This window comes from Cydia fagiglandana, chromosome 10, assembly GCF_963556715.1.
Source record: "Cydia fagiglandana chromosome 10, ilCydFagi1.1, whole genome shotgun sequence".
NCBI classification, from domain to species: domain Eukaryota; kingdom Metazoa; phylum Arthropoda; class Insecta; order Lepidoptera; family Tortricidae; genus Cydia; species Cydia fagiglandana.
In genome coordinates this window covers 5,983,490-6,000,341 of record NC_085941.1, presented here as the reverse complement: position 1 = coordinate 6,000,341, position 16,852 = coordinate 5,983,490, and the positions used below count along the sequence as shown (strand labels likewise).

Sequence of the window (16,852 nt, the reverse complement as noted above, 5' to 3'; positions counted from 1 at the left end):
AAAGGGCCAGCGAGTTGCCTCTGACTCCATAGTGCTCCAGCTTCGATAGCAGTATGTTGTGGCTGACCATATCAAAAGCGGAGCTAAGATCCAGCAGAACTCCTGCCACTTTTTTTTTTGTCGTTAAGTTGGCTAACTACATCCGCAACGAGAGTATAGGAGTATATATAACGCATAGTTCACGTTCGAACTCCGTATTTTAGTGCCTACCCTACCTAGTACCTAACCCACACACATACAAAATGTTGAACAACTAGGTATCTCATTTTGTGGAACACCCCTTGTACAACGGACCATGCCAGCAAAAGGTCAGACAACGGTTTAAAAATGCATGGCGAAGATAACACTATTCTCTGACACGCATGAACGCTGATTCCAAGTAATATTTTACGGTAAATACCTACGAGTAGAAATCTGGGTAGGTATTTTGTGAAATATTACGTAAAAATATCATACATTTATAATAGTTCAACATAATTATGTATAGGTATGTATATATTGCCTAGACACCATTAGACATTAAAATTACACCAAATAGCTCATTTCAGGTAGCTACACTAAAGTAGCTAACACACTCAGTGGCGGATTTCCCATAAGGCACAGTAGGCCCGGGCCTAGGGCGGCGAGATATTAGGGGCGGCAAATTGTGACAAAAAATTCGCTGATGATAACTAAAAATAACTCAAAATTAGGCCAGGCAACGAATTCTCAAAAAAAGGTACCTATAGAGGAAAATAAATGCTTGTAACAGAATTTTTGACTTATATCTTAGTTTTTCGCTTTTATCTCCATTTTTGGGGGGTAAATGAGAAAATTTAAAGATAAAGTTTTTCAAACTATATCGTGTTACATATCAAACCAAGAAAAGTAAGAATCTCAAATACCTTTTTTATAATTTTAGGATAAATAGTTTAGCAGTTATTCAAGAAAATAGGCGAAAAAAATGTTTTACTATTTTAGATTTTTGAAATGTTTTTGTAGGTACCTACACAAAAAGTCAATGCTATTGGTAAAACTGTCACATAAAATTAATAAGTAAATTGCTAATTTTTTTCGTAAAACCTATGTTCCTATGATCATGTCACAAGGACGTATAGTTTCTGAGATATAATAAGCGAAAAACCGAAAAATGTGACCTTCAAACCAAACCCCCCTACCTCCGCTCAAGGGGACTTTTGATATGTTCACCTCGTCCTAACGGGTCCAAAAAAGTTACTAAGCTAAAAATGTGTCCCAAGCATTTCCCTCTATACCTTTTCGTTGCCTGACCTAAATGTAGTCAATATGATGGGTGCTGATGCTGAGAAAGGGGCGGCTACAAGGCCTGGGGCCTAGGGCGGCAAAGACTGCAAATCCGCCACTGAACACACTACCGCACCGCACCAAGGTCATTGTGGGACGCACCCATTAGTAAGAGGGAGAAAGAGATATCGCTTTCTCCCTTTTACTTATGGGTGCGTCCCACAATGACCTTGGTGCGGTGCGATAGTGTGTTAGAAAACTCGGGAAACAAAATTTGTCGCGAATCAATTAGCAATTATATAGGGAGATACCTACTTAAATTACCCCGTTTTAAATACATCTTATTTTGGTAATAGTACTCAGAGAGCCCGGCCACGAGCCACGGCCCTTTTGAAAGTTTCAGTATTTTGGAGTAAATAGGTTACACGTAACCGCTTAGTGTCAATCAGTGGAATCTGGCGCAAGGGCAGGCCGTTTCGAAATGCCAAGGAAACTCGTACTTGACATCATCAAGAAAATGCAGGTGAGAAAAGTCTATAGGACACATGGCGTCCGCCTATGGTCCACCTCCCGTGTGCGTGTTTTATTTTTTAAGGCTTGGTGGCAATTGTTTTTATTATTCGCGAATTCGGTGTGGACCTGTTGGCAGTTTATGTAGATACACATTAAATACAGATCCCTCGACTTCAACATATAATACAAATGCAATCTCAGAAAAATCGCATAACTAAATCGTAAACTTTATTGAAGTTCGTTTTCCCGCCAAATAGATTACCAAGTTCACTGTCTTTCACCAGGTCATTCGAGTCAATTGTTAAATTGTGTTTTTTTTACTTTGATCGTTTTATTCTAGAACTTGAACGACGCAAAATGACATGACAGCCACGTCACTGACGTTACGGTGACGCGGGTGACGTTTAATTTTTAGGTTATATTGTTGTTTTTATTTTGCGATTATACTATTTTTGTCCCATATAATGTCAACAAACTACAAAAAAATATTCGTCACCGTTGGCACAACAAGATTCGACACTTTATGTAAAACCATCAATAAAGAATCCACACTCGAAGCATTAAAACGGTTAGGATGCAAAGAAGTAACCATGCAGATCGGTTCTAGCGATTTAGAAACAGGTGAATATGTAAAATGCGGGATAAAGCTGCATTTATACAAATACAAAGATTCCTTAGACGAGGATGTAATGAACGCCGACCTGGTTATAAGTCACGCCGGGGCAGGAACTTGTTTAGAAGTTTTAGAAGCTAATAAACCACTTCTAGTCGTCGTCAACGAGGACTTGATGGATAACCATCAGCTGGAGCTAGCGGAGCAGCTGCAGGTCGACGGACACTTGTACTATTGCACGTGTGACACGTTGGAAAGCACTTTGCAAGAAGTAGATTTTAGTTTGCTCAGGCCGTTTCCTAAGCCTGATGCTTCTTTGTTTGTTAAGTTTCTAGACGATGTGTTCAAGGTTACACTACCTTCAAGCCAGAAATAGTACATGCATATAAATAAAACGAGAGAAAATTTACTTGCCCAAAGGAAATGTAAGTTGTAATTTTTTGTACTGATATTAATATGTGCTAACATTTGCACAGAAAATTAGACACTATTAGTTTTTATTTTTAACTAAATGATCTATTAATCTGAATAGTGTTAAAGAGTTAAATTGGTTATTAATGTTATTATGTAAGTTGGTTAAATAATGTTAAGGAGAATTTAAAGCAATTCATTTCATGATTGTTTATATAAAAAAATACATAATATTTTTAAATATATTGAATCACATTCCTGATTTAGCAGTTAGTATGTCTTAAGTATTTGTAAATATTTTTTATTTATATTACTGCTTGTAGGTATATTAATAAAACAATATATTTTAACTTATGTTTTTTTAATCAAAAAATACAGATCACTTGCAAAACACATCAAATATACATTATTAGTAGTATATATTACTTGTTTCTAAAACGAAAGTTCTAACTATTATTCATACATTTGGAAAACATTTGTTTAGTGTTTTATACCAGAAATTCATATGATCTAATTTAGATTGAAAAAGTTGAAGAAATTTATATAAATCTACATTAAATATTTCAAAGATATAATATTGTGTGATGTGAAGAATAGATTGAAAGTAATGGATATAAATGTTATTATACTGATGTGATTTCTGGATGTGGTAGAAGTGTGATAACCATCTTATTAATGGTTATAAATTACATGTGCAAATCATGTAGAACTGCCATTAATTTTATGCTGAGTTTACTTGATCACCAATTCTGAGTAACAACATGGATAGGATTTTATGGAAATTCACAATATAAGGCCATCTAATGAAAGTTTGTCAACTTAGTATAGAAGTTACATGCTATTGAATGGACTTAGACCTGAACTCTTACCTAACTACTGTCTTAGGTAAGAGTTCAGGTCTAAGTGCATACAATAATACTTCTTATTCTTTCTTTGTGATGGAGGTACATATCATGTTTGTACTTTGGACTTAGACCTGAACTGTTACATCAGGTCTAAGTCCATTCAATAGCACTTAACTTCTATAATGAAAAATATGATATGTACCTCCATCATGATATCCTGTTATTGTTTGTTATCAGGGAGTTATGTAGGGGTGTTATCTATCACACAGAAGTACCAAAGTAATAAATAATATGTTTAGCTTTCACAACACTGACATTGGGTTGTTTTCAGGCTATTATAATTTAGATTTTACGAATTGGGACCACTCAAAGGCTTATAAATTAATACTCATATTTTGACCTTTTTAACAGATCAAACTTTCTTATTAACTGATGAACCAGTAATGACATTATTATGTAAAGTGGCATTCTATGGAACTTGTTAACTATGTAAACAAAAGTCACTAGTAAATTCATCATTCAGAGACAATTTCAATATGGCGGTTTGTTAACATAGTTAGCAAGTTCCATAGAATGACCCTGACTTCAATAGATTAAAAAAATCCCAGTGTTGAGTTTGTATAGTGAAAACAGGAACTATGTATAAAAAAACCAGTACTGGGACACCCCAAATTGGTGGAGATGTAGCTCTAAGTACTAACGGAGTTAAAAAAGGCTAATCTTAAGGTTTTTACACTAGTTTCTTAGCCTCGAAGAAGCTCTTGAGATGCCTCATCTGCCAGTAGCCGATGCCAACAAGCACACCGGTCTGCAGCAAGCTCCACCACAGCACACGCTGGTTGGTGCTCTCAGATGTTTGTCTGAAGCGCTCCTCGCGGTGCTGTAGAAAGATATTGTAAAATAAATCCTTGTTCAAAATGAAATATTTGACATAGAGCAAGATACTGTAGTAACAATAGAAGTATTGACGTAATTGTTAAGTTGCTTTTAATGCTGTGTTTTTTAATCTAATTAATAGAAGCACGGGTTCAAAACTTCAAACTCAAAAATTCTGGTTTCACTACACTGCTAGGCTACTGGGGCTCATGTCCTGTGCCATGTACCTGTGCCATGAACCAGTGCCAAGGTGTACCATGTATATCGTTTTATTTATGGTCCAGAACACTCACCCGCTGGTAGCTCTGCTCCTTGGTGATCTGGTGCACCTGGTCCAACAGCTGTCGGATCCGCAGCTGCAACTCTGTCAGCTTGTCCTTCTGCGCCACATTGGCGTAGTCCACGGCGTGTTCACCTACTTGGATGTCTAAGTGTACCTGAAAAGTATACAAGTTGCTGTGAAAGTATTCCATAGTCCAGACAAGCCACCTTGTGAGTGGATTGCTATAGGAAGCATAATTTGTCTGCGTTGAATGTTGATGCACTTGACATGGGTAGGTTGCACCAAATTGTCTGTGACAGTTAGAATTTTTGCTAGACTTTATAGTATGGAAAATTTCATAGTTCATTGCTGATTGTCATTGATCAGTTCATCAATTGTGGTTGGTGCAACTGATGCTAAGCATTCTTGGCATGAGAAAAGATCTTCGTCATGCGGAGTTTCATTGTGAGACATCTCATTCTGTGTGGATTTACCTATTGATTATTGGAAAATGATAGCAGCTAATTTTGTGCAACACTTGACTATTAGTGAAATAGTTTTAAAACACAGACTTTTATTATTATTCAAATAATTATAATGTTAAGGTAAAATAGAGCTCTACTGAAAATCCAAGTTAGAATGGATTCAAAGGTGGTGAAACACTTTAGTATTCTTAACTTATTCAATGTTTACTCAGCTGCCTAGTTATTATGTTTGATGACAAACATCTGATGCGAACAATATATTATATACAACCTACTACAAGGAGAGAGGTCCTTCAAAGAATTTTAATACTTTTAATAATAATTCAACTTGCAGCCTTCACAAGGGCATCACCAGGCGGATCAAGGGATTAATGTATGCCCCTCCTTCACTCTGCTAAGCCGGCTATATCAACTGTCCCCCCCCCTGATCCACTGGCTAGCAATGCTCTCTAGTCTTCAAAAATCATTAAAAAAAAATAGGAATTAAACAGAACTTTCCGTGTTGTATTCCTGATTCCAGGGGAACTTTCTTTCTACTTTGATGCTTGTTTTTTTAATATCTTACCCGTAACTGAGAGCCGCTGAACCAAGAGGTACTATTAGAGTACATGCAAATGACATGCTCTCCGGGAGTAGTGGATGTGAAGGAGATCTTGCCCTCTGAGGAGTACACCCGAGACAGCACCACGCCGTCGTTGGGATCACGGACTTCCACGTGCATGCCGATCCCGGGCGATGAGGGCATGAACCCGCCAGAACGAGGGTCATAAAGCTCCACCTTGTAATTCACTGAAAAAAAATTAAATTGTCCATGGTCATATTTTTTAATTCGATACGCCTTAATGAATGAATTAGGGTTTCCAGGCCATAATTGTTAAAAAAAAATGAATTAGGGATTTGGATGCAGCGATACAGACAAGCGAATACCAATAAGAAAGAGAAAACTACGTTACCCATAACAGTTGTGTCATCCGGTATTTCCTCGATAAAGCATTTTCGCTCCCCCTCCCCTATGTGGAAATAAAGAGCGGAGGTCAAATCGAATATCAAGAATAACGCAAATAAAGAGGAAAGCTTTAATTGCTCCATATTTTCGGCCTTTTTATAAATCGGCGACTATCCTAAAAATGACATGACAGACATGACACACGTCACCTAAAAGCAGGTACGTTCGGATTCACACATTGGTCATCTATAAACGATTTTAAAAACTGAGTAAAGTAAATTCAAGAAGTTTTATTTAAACTGCAGAGCCCTGCTACTTTTTTTCTACGGAAATTAATTACCGATGAATTACCTTCTTATACTATTTTGGTGCTGAGTGCCTACCGCGAACCACGTTCGACGTGTTGCCTCTCTGTCGGACTTGTAAATTCGTACGTAAGTGTGACATGGAGCCATAATGTCGAACCATCGTCAAACGTGGTTTGCGGTAGGCACACTGTTGTAAAATTTTTGAACGTGGCAACACGAATATAATGGATATTTCTAGTGTGGGGTAAATGTTACGTTCTACGCCCGTTTATATTGTTTAGTAAATTATAATAATGAAATATGACATTATTATAAATACAACTTGCTTAAGGAATATGTGAAACACAAAAATATATTTGGTTTATTTATTTGATAAATACGATACACCAAATTTTATTAACCACACATATTATGCTTATTTATGGATCAAAAACGTATTCATTATGTAGGAATAGACACTTAAGTTTTGCAATCTGTAGCCTCCTCCACACTCGTGCGCGAATCGCGGCGCGAAGCCGCGATCGCGAGTATGGCGTCGATTTTCGCGGACAGCTTCGACCAAGGGCCCAACCTTTTCTGTTCTCTTTCACGACGCAGCAACTAGTATCATTTCTCTCACCTCGCTCTTTTAAAATGCCGTTTGTCAAAAAAGGACAACCATACTGTTGACAAGGCGGACTTCAAATCAAGTGTTGCCTTTCTTGATGCGCCCACCCTGTGTATGTGTGCGTAAAAGCGTATATGTGTGCTCTTTTAGGGATGTGAAAAGTCGATTTTAATCATGTTATATATCGATAAACGCTACACAGCGGAACGAAATAGCGATTAATTGAAGCTTCAATATCTTCGTTAAACATAAACATTATTGAAATGCTAATGGATAATGAATATATTATAATATAATAATATAATTCAATTATTGCGGAACACCTATTTTAGGAGGTATTTATGTATTTTAATTAAATATCTGAACTTTCCCTTGGTTCCCTGCTGGGGCGTGACTATAAAATTGTGATCTGATAACCACAATAAAGAATAAAAGCGTTTTTGGTCATTTTAGGTATCGTTAAGCCTTTGAAGTAAAATTAAAATTGCAAGAAATGTCGATAGTTTATCGATATGACTTTATCGACATGGCTACAGCAACGTGGGCCTCATTGTTAATCGTACACTAAACAAAAGTGGCAACAGTGACAGCTCGCTGAGACTACGTCTATATATATATTATGTCTATGGCTTCGACCGCGATTCACGCGCATAGTCTGGAGGGGGCTTGTCACGACTGTCACTCTGACACTGACAGTTCCCTTCTGACGTAGCATAGATCAATTTTCTATCTCATTTACGTGTTTATACGTTTACGAAAAATAAATTATCCCTTGCGTATTGCTGTGGCTATATCGCAAAACAGTGTATACCTGGAAATAAATATTTAGTTTGATTCATAAATTTATACGTAACGTAGTACTACCTATTCTCTTAAGTTAATTTGATTCAGTAAAAATATCAACACCATGGATCCCTTTATAATTGCGGCAATTTTGAGTGCAATAGTCATTATAGTTCTATCTATTGCATTTCTTCGAGTAGTTAAAGTCAAGCCTCAACGTAAGTAGCGACTTTTATAGGAATAACTTTAATAACTACTATCTCTTAAAAGATAAAGGCTTGACCTTTCACTTTTGTTAATATGTCTATTTATTTTTAGCTGGAGGAGCAAGACCTGTCCCGCAGAGGGAAGGTGGGCCTGGCAGAGTGCAAGCTGTCAGGAACCAACGGGCGCGCATGAGAGCTAATGGTAATTAACTTCTGGAAATTTATTAAACATTGTAATTCAATATGTTAATTACAATAGTTCTATCTTTCTCAAATCATACTACAGATGTAGGGCATAATTGTTTTCCATCGTATTTTCTCGGAAATGTTCATATTTGTCATGCTACTTCAGACAGCCTCAGTACTTTTTGTACCAAGACTGACTGAAATAGCAAGAAACGTTCATACATTTCTGTGTAAATATGATGGTAAATAATTACGCACTACATCTATACCAAGACAATCAAGACAAATTTTATATCCTTGATACACAGCCTATATTTTGTAAATGGTGGTTTTAAAGTAAATTCTATACAGCATTACTCAAACAAGAGTTGCTGTTAAATTAAGAGAAATTAACTGGAAAAATGTTTGTCATGTCTTCAATAGTTATTATATATAGGGTTTACCCTGTATTTATATTATAATTTGTTTGAAGCTGTCCGGAATCAAGCTGCTCTTGAAGAAGATGAGCCGGGAGCGGCCGATGAAGACCATGACGAAGGCCAAGATGGCCAAAAAGTGGAGTTTGATGATAAAATGGGAGCCAAGGTAAATATTGGTAACCTCCTAAGACCCAGAGTCATTTTTGCAATTTTGAATGGGGACCCTTTTTTATTTCACTATAGTTAAAAATCTGATTTTAATTTGTGCTTTTTAAAGGAACTCAGGACTTAGGAGATTCCCTTACGCCTTATGTAAGAGTTGTCTGGAGCTGGAAGAGACCACTTTTAGGTGATGAGACCACCTGTCATTGCATTGTCAGCCTTTATCTTTAATCAATTGAAGGGATGTTTACAAAAACAACATAACTGACTACACTGGTTGAAACCTGAAACGATTAACAATGTTCTTAAAAAAGTGTCAACCGCTCTAAGCAGTTATGTTGTTTTTGTAAACATCCCTTCAATTGTTTCTTCTACATATAACTGTTTCTGATGTGTCCCTGTCCAATAAAGGCCTGTGCACACCGGCTGCTTATGCGGCTTCAACATTTTAAGCAAGCCGGTGTGGCTCCGCCTTAATAGTTATTTACGATACAAGTGTGAAAAATATGAAATTCGCACGAGTTTCAAATGACCTATTCGCACGTGTATCGTACAACGTTTTACAGTACATATGGCCGTTTAAATTTTCGACGCAGTTACGTAATGTGCTTATTATACACAGGGTGTCGAAATGGAGCACCAGATGTACTGTATAGAATATTATATTAAATTTCCCGCGAGTTCTTTTTTGTAAAACAGTTTTTTGATTTATTTACAGAAAAGAGCTAAGCTTGAAGCCAAACTGGAAAAGAAGAAAGCAAGGGAAGCTGAAGAGCAAATGCGGGAGATGAAGAAAAAGAAAAATGAAGAACTAGAAGAGGAGAGAAAGAAGATCGAGGAAAAGCAAGAGGTATCATACCAAATACCTAATTTGTAAAAAAAAAATACAATTCCTCAAAAGAGTTTGACCTCACCTCATAAGGTGAACTAGAGTAAAGTAGATGGGCTCAAAAATCGTCTCTATCTAAGGGTCACTACAGACCAACTGCAACCCGACTGCAAGGTCGGCGTGCCAGTTTTTTTTTTTTTTTTTCGATGTGGCGCTCGCACAGCTCTCGTGAGCGAGGACCCCGCTAAGGATACGGGCGAGCCTCGCTCATATGCATATCTGTCGCCAGTTTTCCCTTAGTCGCCTTATACGACACCCACGGGACGAGATGGGGTGATGCTATTCTTTTCTGATGCCGGCACCACACGGCGTGCCAGTTGCAGTCCGTCTGTACCGGCCCTAGGAATGATATACTTGTTTATGGAATTCGAGAACTGCACAATTAAAAGTGAAATAAAGGTTAAAATTAATATATGTTCAATTATTTTTATTCTCATTGAAAATATTGTCCACTGTGGCCTGTATATAAAACATGACATGTATTTAAGTATAGATCTGCACGGCTCTTTACTTACGTATTGCGGTAACTAAGTACAGTATTATCAGAGATATATATACATAACTCCGTATAAGATAAATAAAGACTAAGAAATAAACGTGCCTCGGAAATAAAGAAAAAGTCATTCTCGAATAGATGGCGCACACACCTTTGGCCTATTCTCGGCTAGATGGCGTTGACGACACCGTTTCATATTTAACAATTTTAACACATAATATATCAGTGAAAGAACATGGGTCAGTATGGAACAATAAAAATCAAAAATCATTTATCCGTAAACATATTTTGATTAATTTATAAATTTTCAATTTTATTTTTAAGTTTTAATCGTGTGTCGATAGATGGCAGTAAATGTACCGTGACTACAAAATTTACTTTGGCAATAGCCCTCTATACTATCTATTCTCTTTGGTATTATTAACCACACAGTTACCAATACAACGTAAGTCACATAACGTATGGCGCCTTCTACTTCATCGGTCACATTTGCAATAATTTACACTTTTTAGTATGCCTTAAGCATGCTGCGAAATCGCGGAGTGAGTCACGCCTGCGTGACTCACTCCGCGATTTCGTCGCTTTGCAACAGGTAGCTACAAGTACATCCGTTCCACACCAATTTTGATGGCTAGCCATAAACCGCGCGTGGTGTTGTCGCCACCTAGTGGCCATATCAGTCCTGATCGTAACAGACGCGTTTTGTTTGAGAGTGAGTCTTCTGTACCTAGTACTATTATTTATTCTGTGCCTTAAGTCTTCTTCCTCAGCGCACAGTGTTTCGTCTAGAACAAGCTAGGTGGACAAAAGTCGTTATCAAATTATCTCTAATGAGTCATTAGATATGATAAACAACATGTTGAAACCCCCAAACCCATTAATAGATTATGTCTAACTTTCTAATTTTATGAGCCATAGGGTGCAGAAGTCAGCTAATGAGGTAAGTGCAATTGCACAATTTATCAGTTGCAATTTTGTGATGCGTTCAACGACATCTCTTACAAGTAAAACGTTATTTTATGAAAAGGTTTGGTAATAGATCTTATAACTGAAGGTAAGCACTTTATATTTTTCATAAAAACATGTTCATATCAGTTGTAATAATGCTCGTATAGAGCAATAAATATGCACTTAAAAACGTGATGATTTTTTCTTCATTTTATAACTTTGATAGACTAGCAAATACTTGACACCGCTTGACACCGGTCTAGATTTTTGATATTATTTACTTGCATAATTCTATTTTATGATGGTGTATATTTCATTTTGCAGAAATTTGCATAACATTTTTTTTTCATTTTTTTTGCAGAACACGTTTTCTCTATTTTAAGGAAGGGGTTTTTGAAGAATGGACAAATAAGGGGAAAAACGACGAAAATTTCCACCTTTATCAGTTTATATTGGTAAAATATGAGTTACGAGATTTCAAAGAAGAGTCTGAGAGACGGTTAAAAAATATTTTAACCAGTTATTCATCAAAACTGAATACCAAGTGGAATAGTGCGTCAAGATTTAAAGAAGCAATTTGTGGAAAAGTTTAAAAGTGGTATGGATGGCCAAAATATAGAATTACTAGTGTACATAACTAGACCAAGTGCATCAACGTCGTCTGAAAATGTTAATCCTGCAGGAAGACCCAAATTAAACTTCAAAAGTTCCCCTTTTGAAACGGAAAAAACGCTGAGTTAAAGATCTGGTACAATTATGTACCTATATTTTAACTGCTGCCGAAATCCCGATTGATTCGTGATCGACAGAAAATAGAACACGGCAAAAATGTTAAAAAATATTAGAGAAAGTCCACTTAAGCCAACGTAGTCTTGTTCTTACGACAGCAGTAGGTACTTCAATGAATTCTAGGCAGCTAAGTGTTAATGAGGCATTAGCATATTATATTGAGTCAAAATCGACAAATACAAACTTACAAGCAGACTAAAATGTGGTCAATGAAGGGTGATTATCATAAATATTCATTATATCATTATTTGCCCAATGCAAAAGGTACAAGCGTGTTATATCCTTCAGAAGAACTTTAAAAAACTTACGCAAAACAAGGAAAACAATTATTATTCTGATATAATACATGAGTAAGAACAGATTATAAGTTATTAATAATTAACAGATTAATTATTAATAATAAGTTAAGTTTTAATTAATTTTCTATATTACATTTTTATTTTTTTTGTATATTTTAAAGTAAATACTATGAAAATAATGTATCTAATGAACTGTAAAATTTTGTTTATTATTGTGTTAATAATTTATTTGCAAAAAAATATATAATTAATTTAAATATATATTTTATTTTAATTTTTTTACTTTTTTTCATGGTATTTTAAAATTTTTAGTAAATTATATTTAATTAAGCAATACTAACCATAATACTACCCAAAAACACAAAAAAATAATTTTGTCCACCTAGCTTGTTCTAGACGAAACACTGTGCAGCGTGTATGCGCCCACTGTTGGGCATACGCCTCTCCAAATCTCCTCCAAGCAGCCCGATTTGCTGCTTCTCTCCTCCAGAGTGGGCCTTAATCACGCCTTAAGTGTACTGTTAAGTTGTTATTTAATTATTTAAATTGTAGGAGGAGGAACGCAAACGGGAAGAGGCCGAGAAGAAGGCCGAGGAGGAGCGCAAGCGCCGCGAGCAGGAGGAGTACGAAGCCCTAAAGGCTGCCTTCACTGTAGAGGGCGAGGGCTTCGACGAGGAAGACCAGGACAGGGAGTCGCTGCTTAAAGACTTTGTTGATCATATTAAGGTATACTATTGGCGAAGTATGTTGTAGGGCGAACTAAAATATTTGAAGGGCAGATTAACTTGCAAGTCTGTGCAGATCTAGCTACTATGCCACGAATGTGATTAGATGAACGACCCAATTTATTGCGAGCAATGTGTATATACTGCTCGCGCGATGCACGCATGTATTACGTTGGTATTTTCCGACAATATCGATATGGTTGCGTTATTTCGCAAGTCGTACCTTGGGCTCCATCTCCATGTTCGCATTAGATTAATGTCATCACGCAACCGCGTTAATAAGGTAGCTGCTACTGCTGGGACAATGTTCAAGACTATAATTACTTCAATCTTTACCCCCTTGAAACGTTTACCCTTACTCTTTTACTCAGCGTATACTGACATATAAATTGTTTTCAGTCACAGAAAGTCGTATTACTGGAAGATCTTGCCGCGCACTTCAAGCTAAAGACCCAAGCTGCCATAGACCGGATAACAGATCTCCAAGCGACCGGCGAACTCACTGGGGTGATCGACGACAGAGGAAAGTTCATCTACATCTCACAGAAGGAGCTAGAAGATGTGGCGAAGTTCATCAAGCAGAGGGGCAGGGTCTCTATCACTGAACTAGCAGAAAGCAGTAATGATTTGATCAATTTGAACCCAGTGCCGCTGTCTACCTGAATTAGAAAAGCCATCATTTTAGGAGGATAACCCGATAACACACTGCCTGAGTGTTATCCGTCTACAGATTGCATAGTTGTGTATTTTTATGAACTGTTGAGTGAGGTTTACAAGATGATTTTAATATTTTGTTATACAGTGTACATAGAGACCATGTAAAGAAAACAGCAAAGTTCAAAGAAATATTTATTAAAAACTCATGCACTTATTCATTTGTTTCATAACCAAACATATCCTTTCCCTTTTCCAACAACAATAATGAGGATTCCCGGATTCTATCCAGGATTTCCATTAGCTTATCCTTAGTGAATACTTTGTAAAGCCCTCTGTTTTCTCCTGCAATCAAATTGCTTAGTTCCACGGCTTCTTTATGACTTTCTACATCATCACCACTTTGAAGCAGTTTTAGTATCAGAATAGTAGCTTCTGGAATACATAGGCGTCTCAAAGTCTCCAGCTGTTTGGATCTTTCAGACTTCTCATCCTCACTGAAGTTTGGAGAAGAAGAGTTGTCAAATTCATCTTGAAGCCATCCCCCGGGGAAAAGCAGAACATTGTACAACAAGCTCTTAGTGTGTTTTAACTGATGAAGCACAGCATTCATCCATCTTGCCTTCTGTTGCTCTGCTTGAGCACATTTCTGCTCATGGTATACTTTATCAGCAAACGACGCGTCAGCAGGCAAAGGGTCGACGTCTTTAGGCTTCCCGCTGATGAAATGTCTATACCAAGTTGCAAAGCCTTCTAAAGCCTCAAGGTATGCCTTCAGGCACAAATGCTCACGTAGTTCAGAGGAGTTTTGAGGAACCTTGTTTACAAAAGATGGCAACAACTGGTTTACGTTGACAATACAGGCAGATGCAGCGTCTGTGTTGCCAATGAAGATAAAAGTGCGTATCATAGCATTACTTAGCCAGAGTGCCTCCACCACTTGATTTGGGACTAAAGCCAGCCATTCAAGAGACGATAGCCCTTTAGTAATCAGTGTCTTATCTTTCTCAACTGCAGTAGTTTGGTTGAACATCATGTCAATATTGCCATAGCCTTGTTGTATTTCAGATATAGCTCTCTTTACAGCAACTCGGGCAGAAGCAGCCACATCTATTCCGGCTGTAGATCCGGCTTTCACAACCTCTTGTCTGTTGTCACTTTTGCTTATATGATCCATTAACTCAGCATATAGGACCACCCGGCTGTCTTTTGGCACTGTAGAAGTGTAGTAAGCTAAAAGCTCTGGACGATCCACAGCTCCAAGAGTTGTCTTTTCAATGAGCTGCGAGACATATTTTTCTAATATTTTGTCTCCAATGTCATGTTGAGGATCTTTTCCCATTTGTCGGAGTACTAGAATGAGATGAGCTAGGAACCGGATAAATTGTTCATCTCCACTCTCCAGCCAATCCAATGAGTCTTGCATAACAGCTCTCACATGACCTAGCATCAGGTACCGTTGGCATGTCTGGTAAGGTGTCTCTTTCTTACCATCCATTAAGGCATTGACAGCACTGAACACTTCCTGCAAAGGCATCTCCTCAATATGAAGCTCTGATTGCACCAACTGTAAGACATCTGGCTCTGTTGTGTTAGCATCAGCTGTGGCATGATGCTCATGCAAAAACCTATCCACCCTTGCCTCAATTTGTGTTCTCAAATGAGCCCAGAGCAGATCTTCCCAGTTCCCTTGACAGGCTGCAATAGTGCTAGGAAGATGGCCACAGAGAATACCCATTGTAGTTCTGTAGTAGATATTCTCAGCGATATTGGTTGCAATCCCCAGGGCACACCACTTCCACAAATCCCGTGATGGGTTACCGTAAATCTCAAGACTGCTGTTAGAATCTTCTCTCGGCAAGTAGTGCATCAGTCTCCACCCCTGCATGGCAGCTCCACGCCAAGCCTGCCCAGCACTGAGACACAATGAAACAGCATCTTTAAACTTGCCACATCTTACTTCAGTGAAAACACGCTTGCAGAGATCACTATCATCCTTCTGGTCATCAGTGTGAATTGTCTTTTTCTGCCGTCTTGGTGCATCTGGATCTATACAAGTAACCATGTCCTTAGCTTTCTCCTTGTTAAACAGACTGGATCCAATAAGTAAGTGATGCAGAGTATTGCTCCAGTGAACATTATTTGGAATTACCGGAGCTACATTGGCTGAGGCTTCATCTTGGTATGCAGCTGAAGATTCTAGCCAGTCCACCAACAGTTGCAACAGTCGCAGTTCGGAATCGCTTTGAAATAAGGCACCGACCAAATCTTGCTGAGATAACATAACCTCGCTTAACAAACTCTCTAAAGATTCAGGGTGTTCCTCAATGGAGTCAGCATATAAGCAGTGCAGAAGCTGCCAGGTGTTTGCTTCTTCACCCAACCAATAATTGTGCACGTTGTATCGGTTCCAGGGCTCTACCTTTTCCAACGACTCCCGGCACTTTTGACCTAACTTCGCCATTGTTTCCAATACGTTGCTTCGGTGACTTGAATGAATAATCTCAAAAAAAGCTTCGTTCAAACCTTCGCTGGGGTTGCCGGGGTTGATCAGCATTGAAGATTCATCCAGTGCTTGCCGTAAACTTGTGTCATTGAGAGTTTTGAATATGGAGGTATCGTTAAGAATGGGCGACATATTCAGGGTATCATCTCTCGGCAACAAAGACCTCGTACGTTTATTCCGAAGCGGCGTGTGTTGTGTGGAATGAAACTGGGCGGATCTGTCGAAACTCATGGCGTAGTGATTTTAATAATAATGTAGCTATTGTATACAAAACATCGATTAATTTCCCACTCTCATATTATGACTGACCGCACCGCCGCCGTTAGCAATGGCTTTGACAGTTTGAGCTTGACAAGTTGACTTTTTTTTTAATTTATGGTTTCGAAAGTTGACTTGGAATCAAGGGATATAATCCAATATTAAAGATAATAAATAAAATATTAAGCAATATTAAAAGTTAAATTAAAAAACGTTAATTTGTTATAATCGTAATAAATCCTAAATTACTTATATAGAGTAGAGTATATTTTACATCATATTAAAATTTTTGACATACGTACATCGTTCAACTCTGTTCAACTTCTTCCCTTCTCTCTTTTTCCTCTTGTTGTCGTTGCGTGCGAAGGTAAGGTCGTAGACTCCTAAGATATAAATACATATTATTTTGAATAATGAGCAGTTT

The 16,852-nt window shown here is 37.7% G+C and overlaps 4 protein-coding genes across 4 annotated transcripts; 2 read left to right on the top strand and 2 right to left on the bottom strand.

The window, feature by feature from the left end:
* Positions 1-2,143: 2,143 nt before the first annotated feature.
* Positions 2,144-3,057, top strand: LOC134668202 (UDP-N-acetylglucosamine transferase subunit ALG13 homolog). Its single transcript, XM_063525707.1, has one exon. It carries the CDS (start codon positions 2,220-2,222, stop codon positions 2,742-2,744), a length of 525 nt encoding a protein of 174 aa, XP_063381777.1. The 5' UTR covers positions 2,144-2,219; the 3' UTR covers positions 2,745-3,057.
* Positions 3,058-3,123: 66 nt separating this feature from the next.
* On the bottom strand, positions 3,124-6,407 carry LOC134668414 (transmembrane emp24 domain-containing protein eca). Its single transcript, XM_063525898.1, has 4 exons — positions 6,201-6,407; positions 5,813-6,036; positions 4,794-4,937; positions 3,124-4,504 (listed from the first exon to the last, which is right to left on the bottom strand). Exons 1-4 carry the CDS (start codon positions 6,334-6,336, stop codon positions 4,355-4,357), a joined length of 654 nt encoding a protein of 217 aa, XP_063381968.1. The 5' UTR covers positions 6,337-6,407; the 3' UTR covers positions 3,124-4,354.
* Positions 6,408-7,816: 1,409 nt separating this feature from the next.
* LOC134668413 (DDRGK domain-containing protein 1) lies at positions 7,817-13,881 on the top strand. The gene is made up of 6 exons (XM_063525897.1): positions 7,817-8,109; positions 8,210-8,299; positions 8,756-8,868; positions 9,583-9,714; positions 12,838-13,011; positions 13,410-13,881. Exons 1-6 carry the CDS (start codon positions 8,016-8,018, stop codon positions 13,671-13,673), a joined length of 867 nt encoding a protein of 288 aa, XP_063381967.1. The 5' UTR covers positions 7,817-8,015; the 3' UTR covers positions 13,674-13,881.
* Positions 13,847-16,493, bottom strand: LOC134668412 (nuclear pore complex protein Nup107). Its single transcript, XM_063525896.1, has one exon. It carries the CDS (start codon positions 16,399-16,401, stop codon positions 13,879-13,881), a length of 2,523 nt encoding a protein of 840 aa, XP_063381966.1. The 5' UTR covers positions 16,402-16,493; the 3' UTR covers positions 13,847-13,878.
* Positions 16,494-16,852: the final 359 nt, after the last annotated feature.

Coding starts and splice junctions, on each gene's coding strand:
- LOC134668202 (XM_063525707.1), top strand. CDS start 2,220: ATGTCAACAAACTACAAAAAAATATTCGTCACCGTTGGCACAACAAGA.
- LOC134668414 (XM_063525898.1), bottom strand. CDS start 6,336: ATGGAGCAATTAAAGCTTTCCTCTTTATTTGCGTTATTCTTGATATTC. Junction 6,037..6,200: donor GGATGACACAACTGTTATGG/GTAACGTAGTTT, acceptor ATTTTTTTTCAG/TGAATTACAAGGTGGAGCTT. Junction 4,505..4,793: donor AGGAGCAGAGCTACCAGCGG/GTGAGTGTTCTG, acceptor ATCTTTCTACAG/CACCGCGAGGAGCGCTTCAG.
- LOC134668413 (XM_063525897.1), top strand. CDS start 8,016: ATGGATCCCTTTATAATTGCGGCAATTTTGAGTGCAATAGTCATTATA. Junction 8,110..8,209: donor AGTTAAAGTCAAGCCTCAAC/GTAAGTAGCGAC, acceptor ATTTATTTTTAG/CTGGAGGAGCAAGACCTGTC. Junction 8,300..8,755: donor GGCGCGCATGAGAGCTAATG/GTAATTAACTTC, acceptor ATTTGTTTGAAG/CTGTCCGGAATCAAGCTGCT.
- LOC134668412 (XM_063525896.1), bottom strand. CDS start 16,401: ATGAGTTTCGACAGATCCGCCCAGTTTCATTCCACACAACACACGCCG.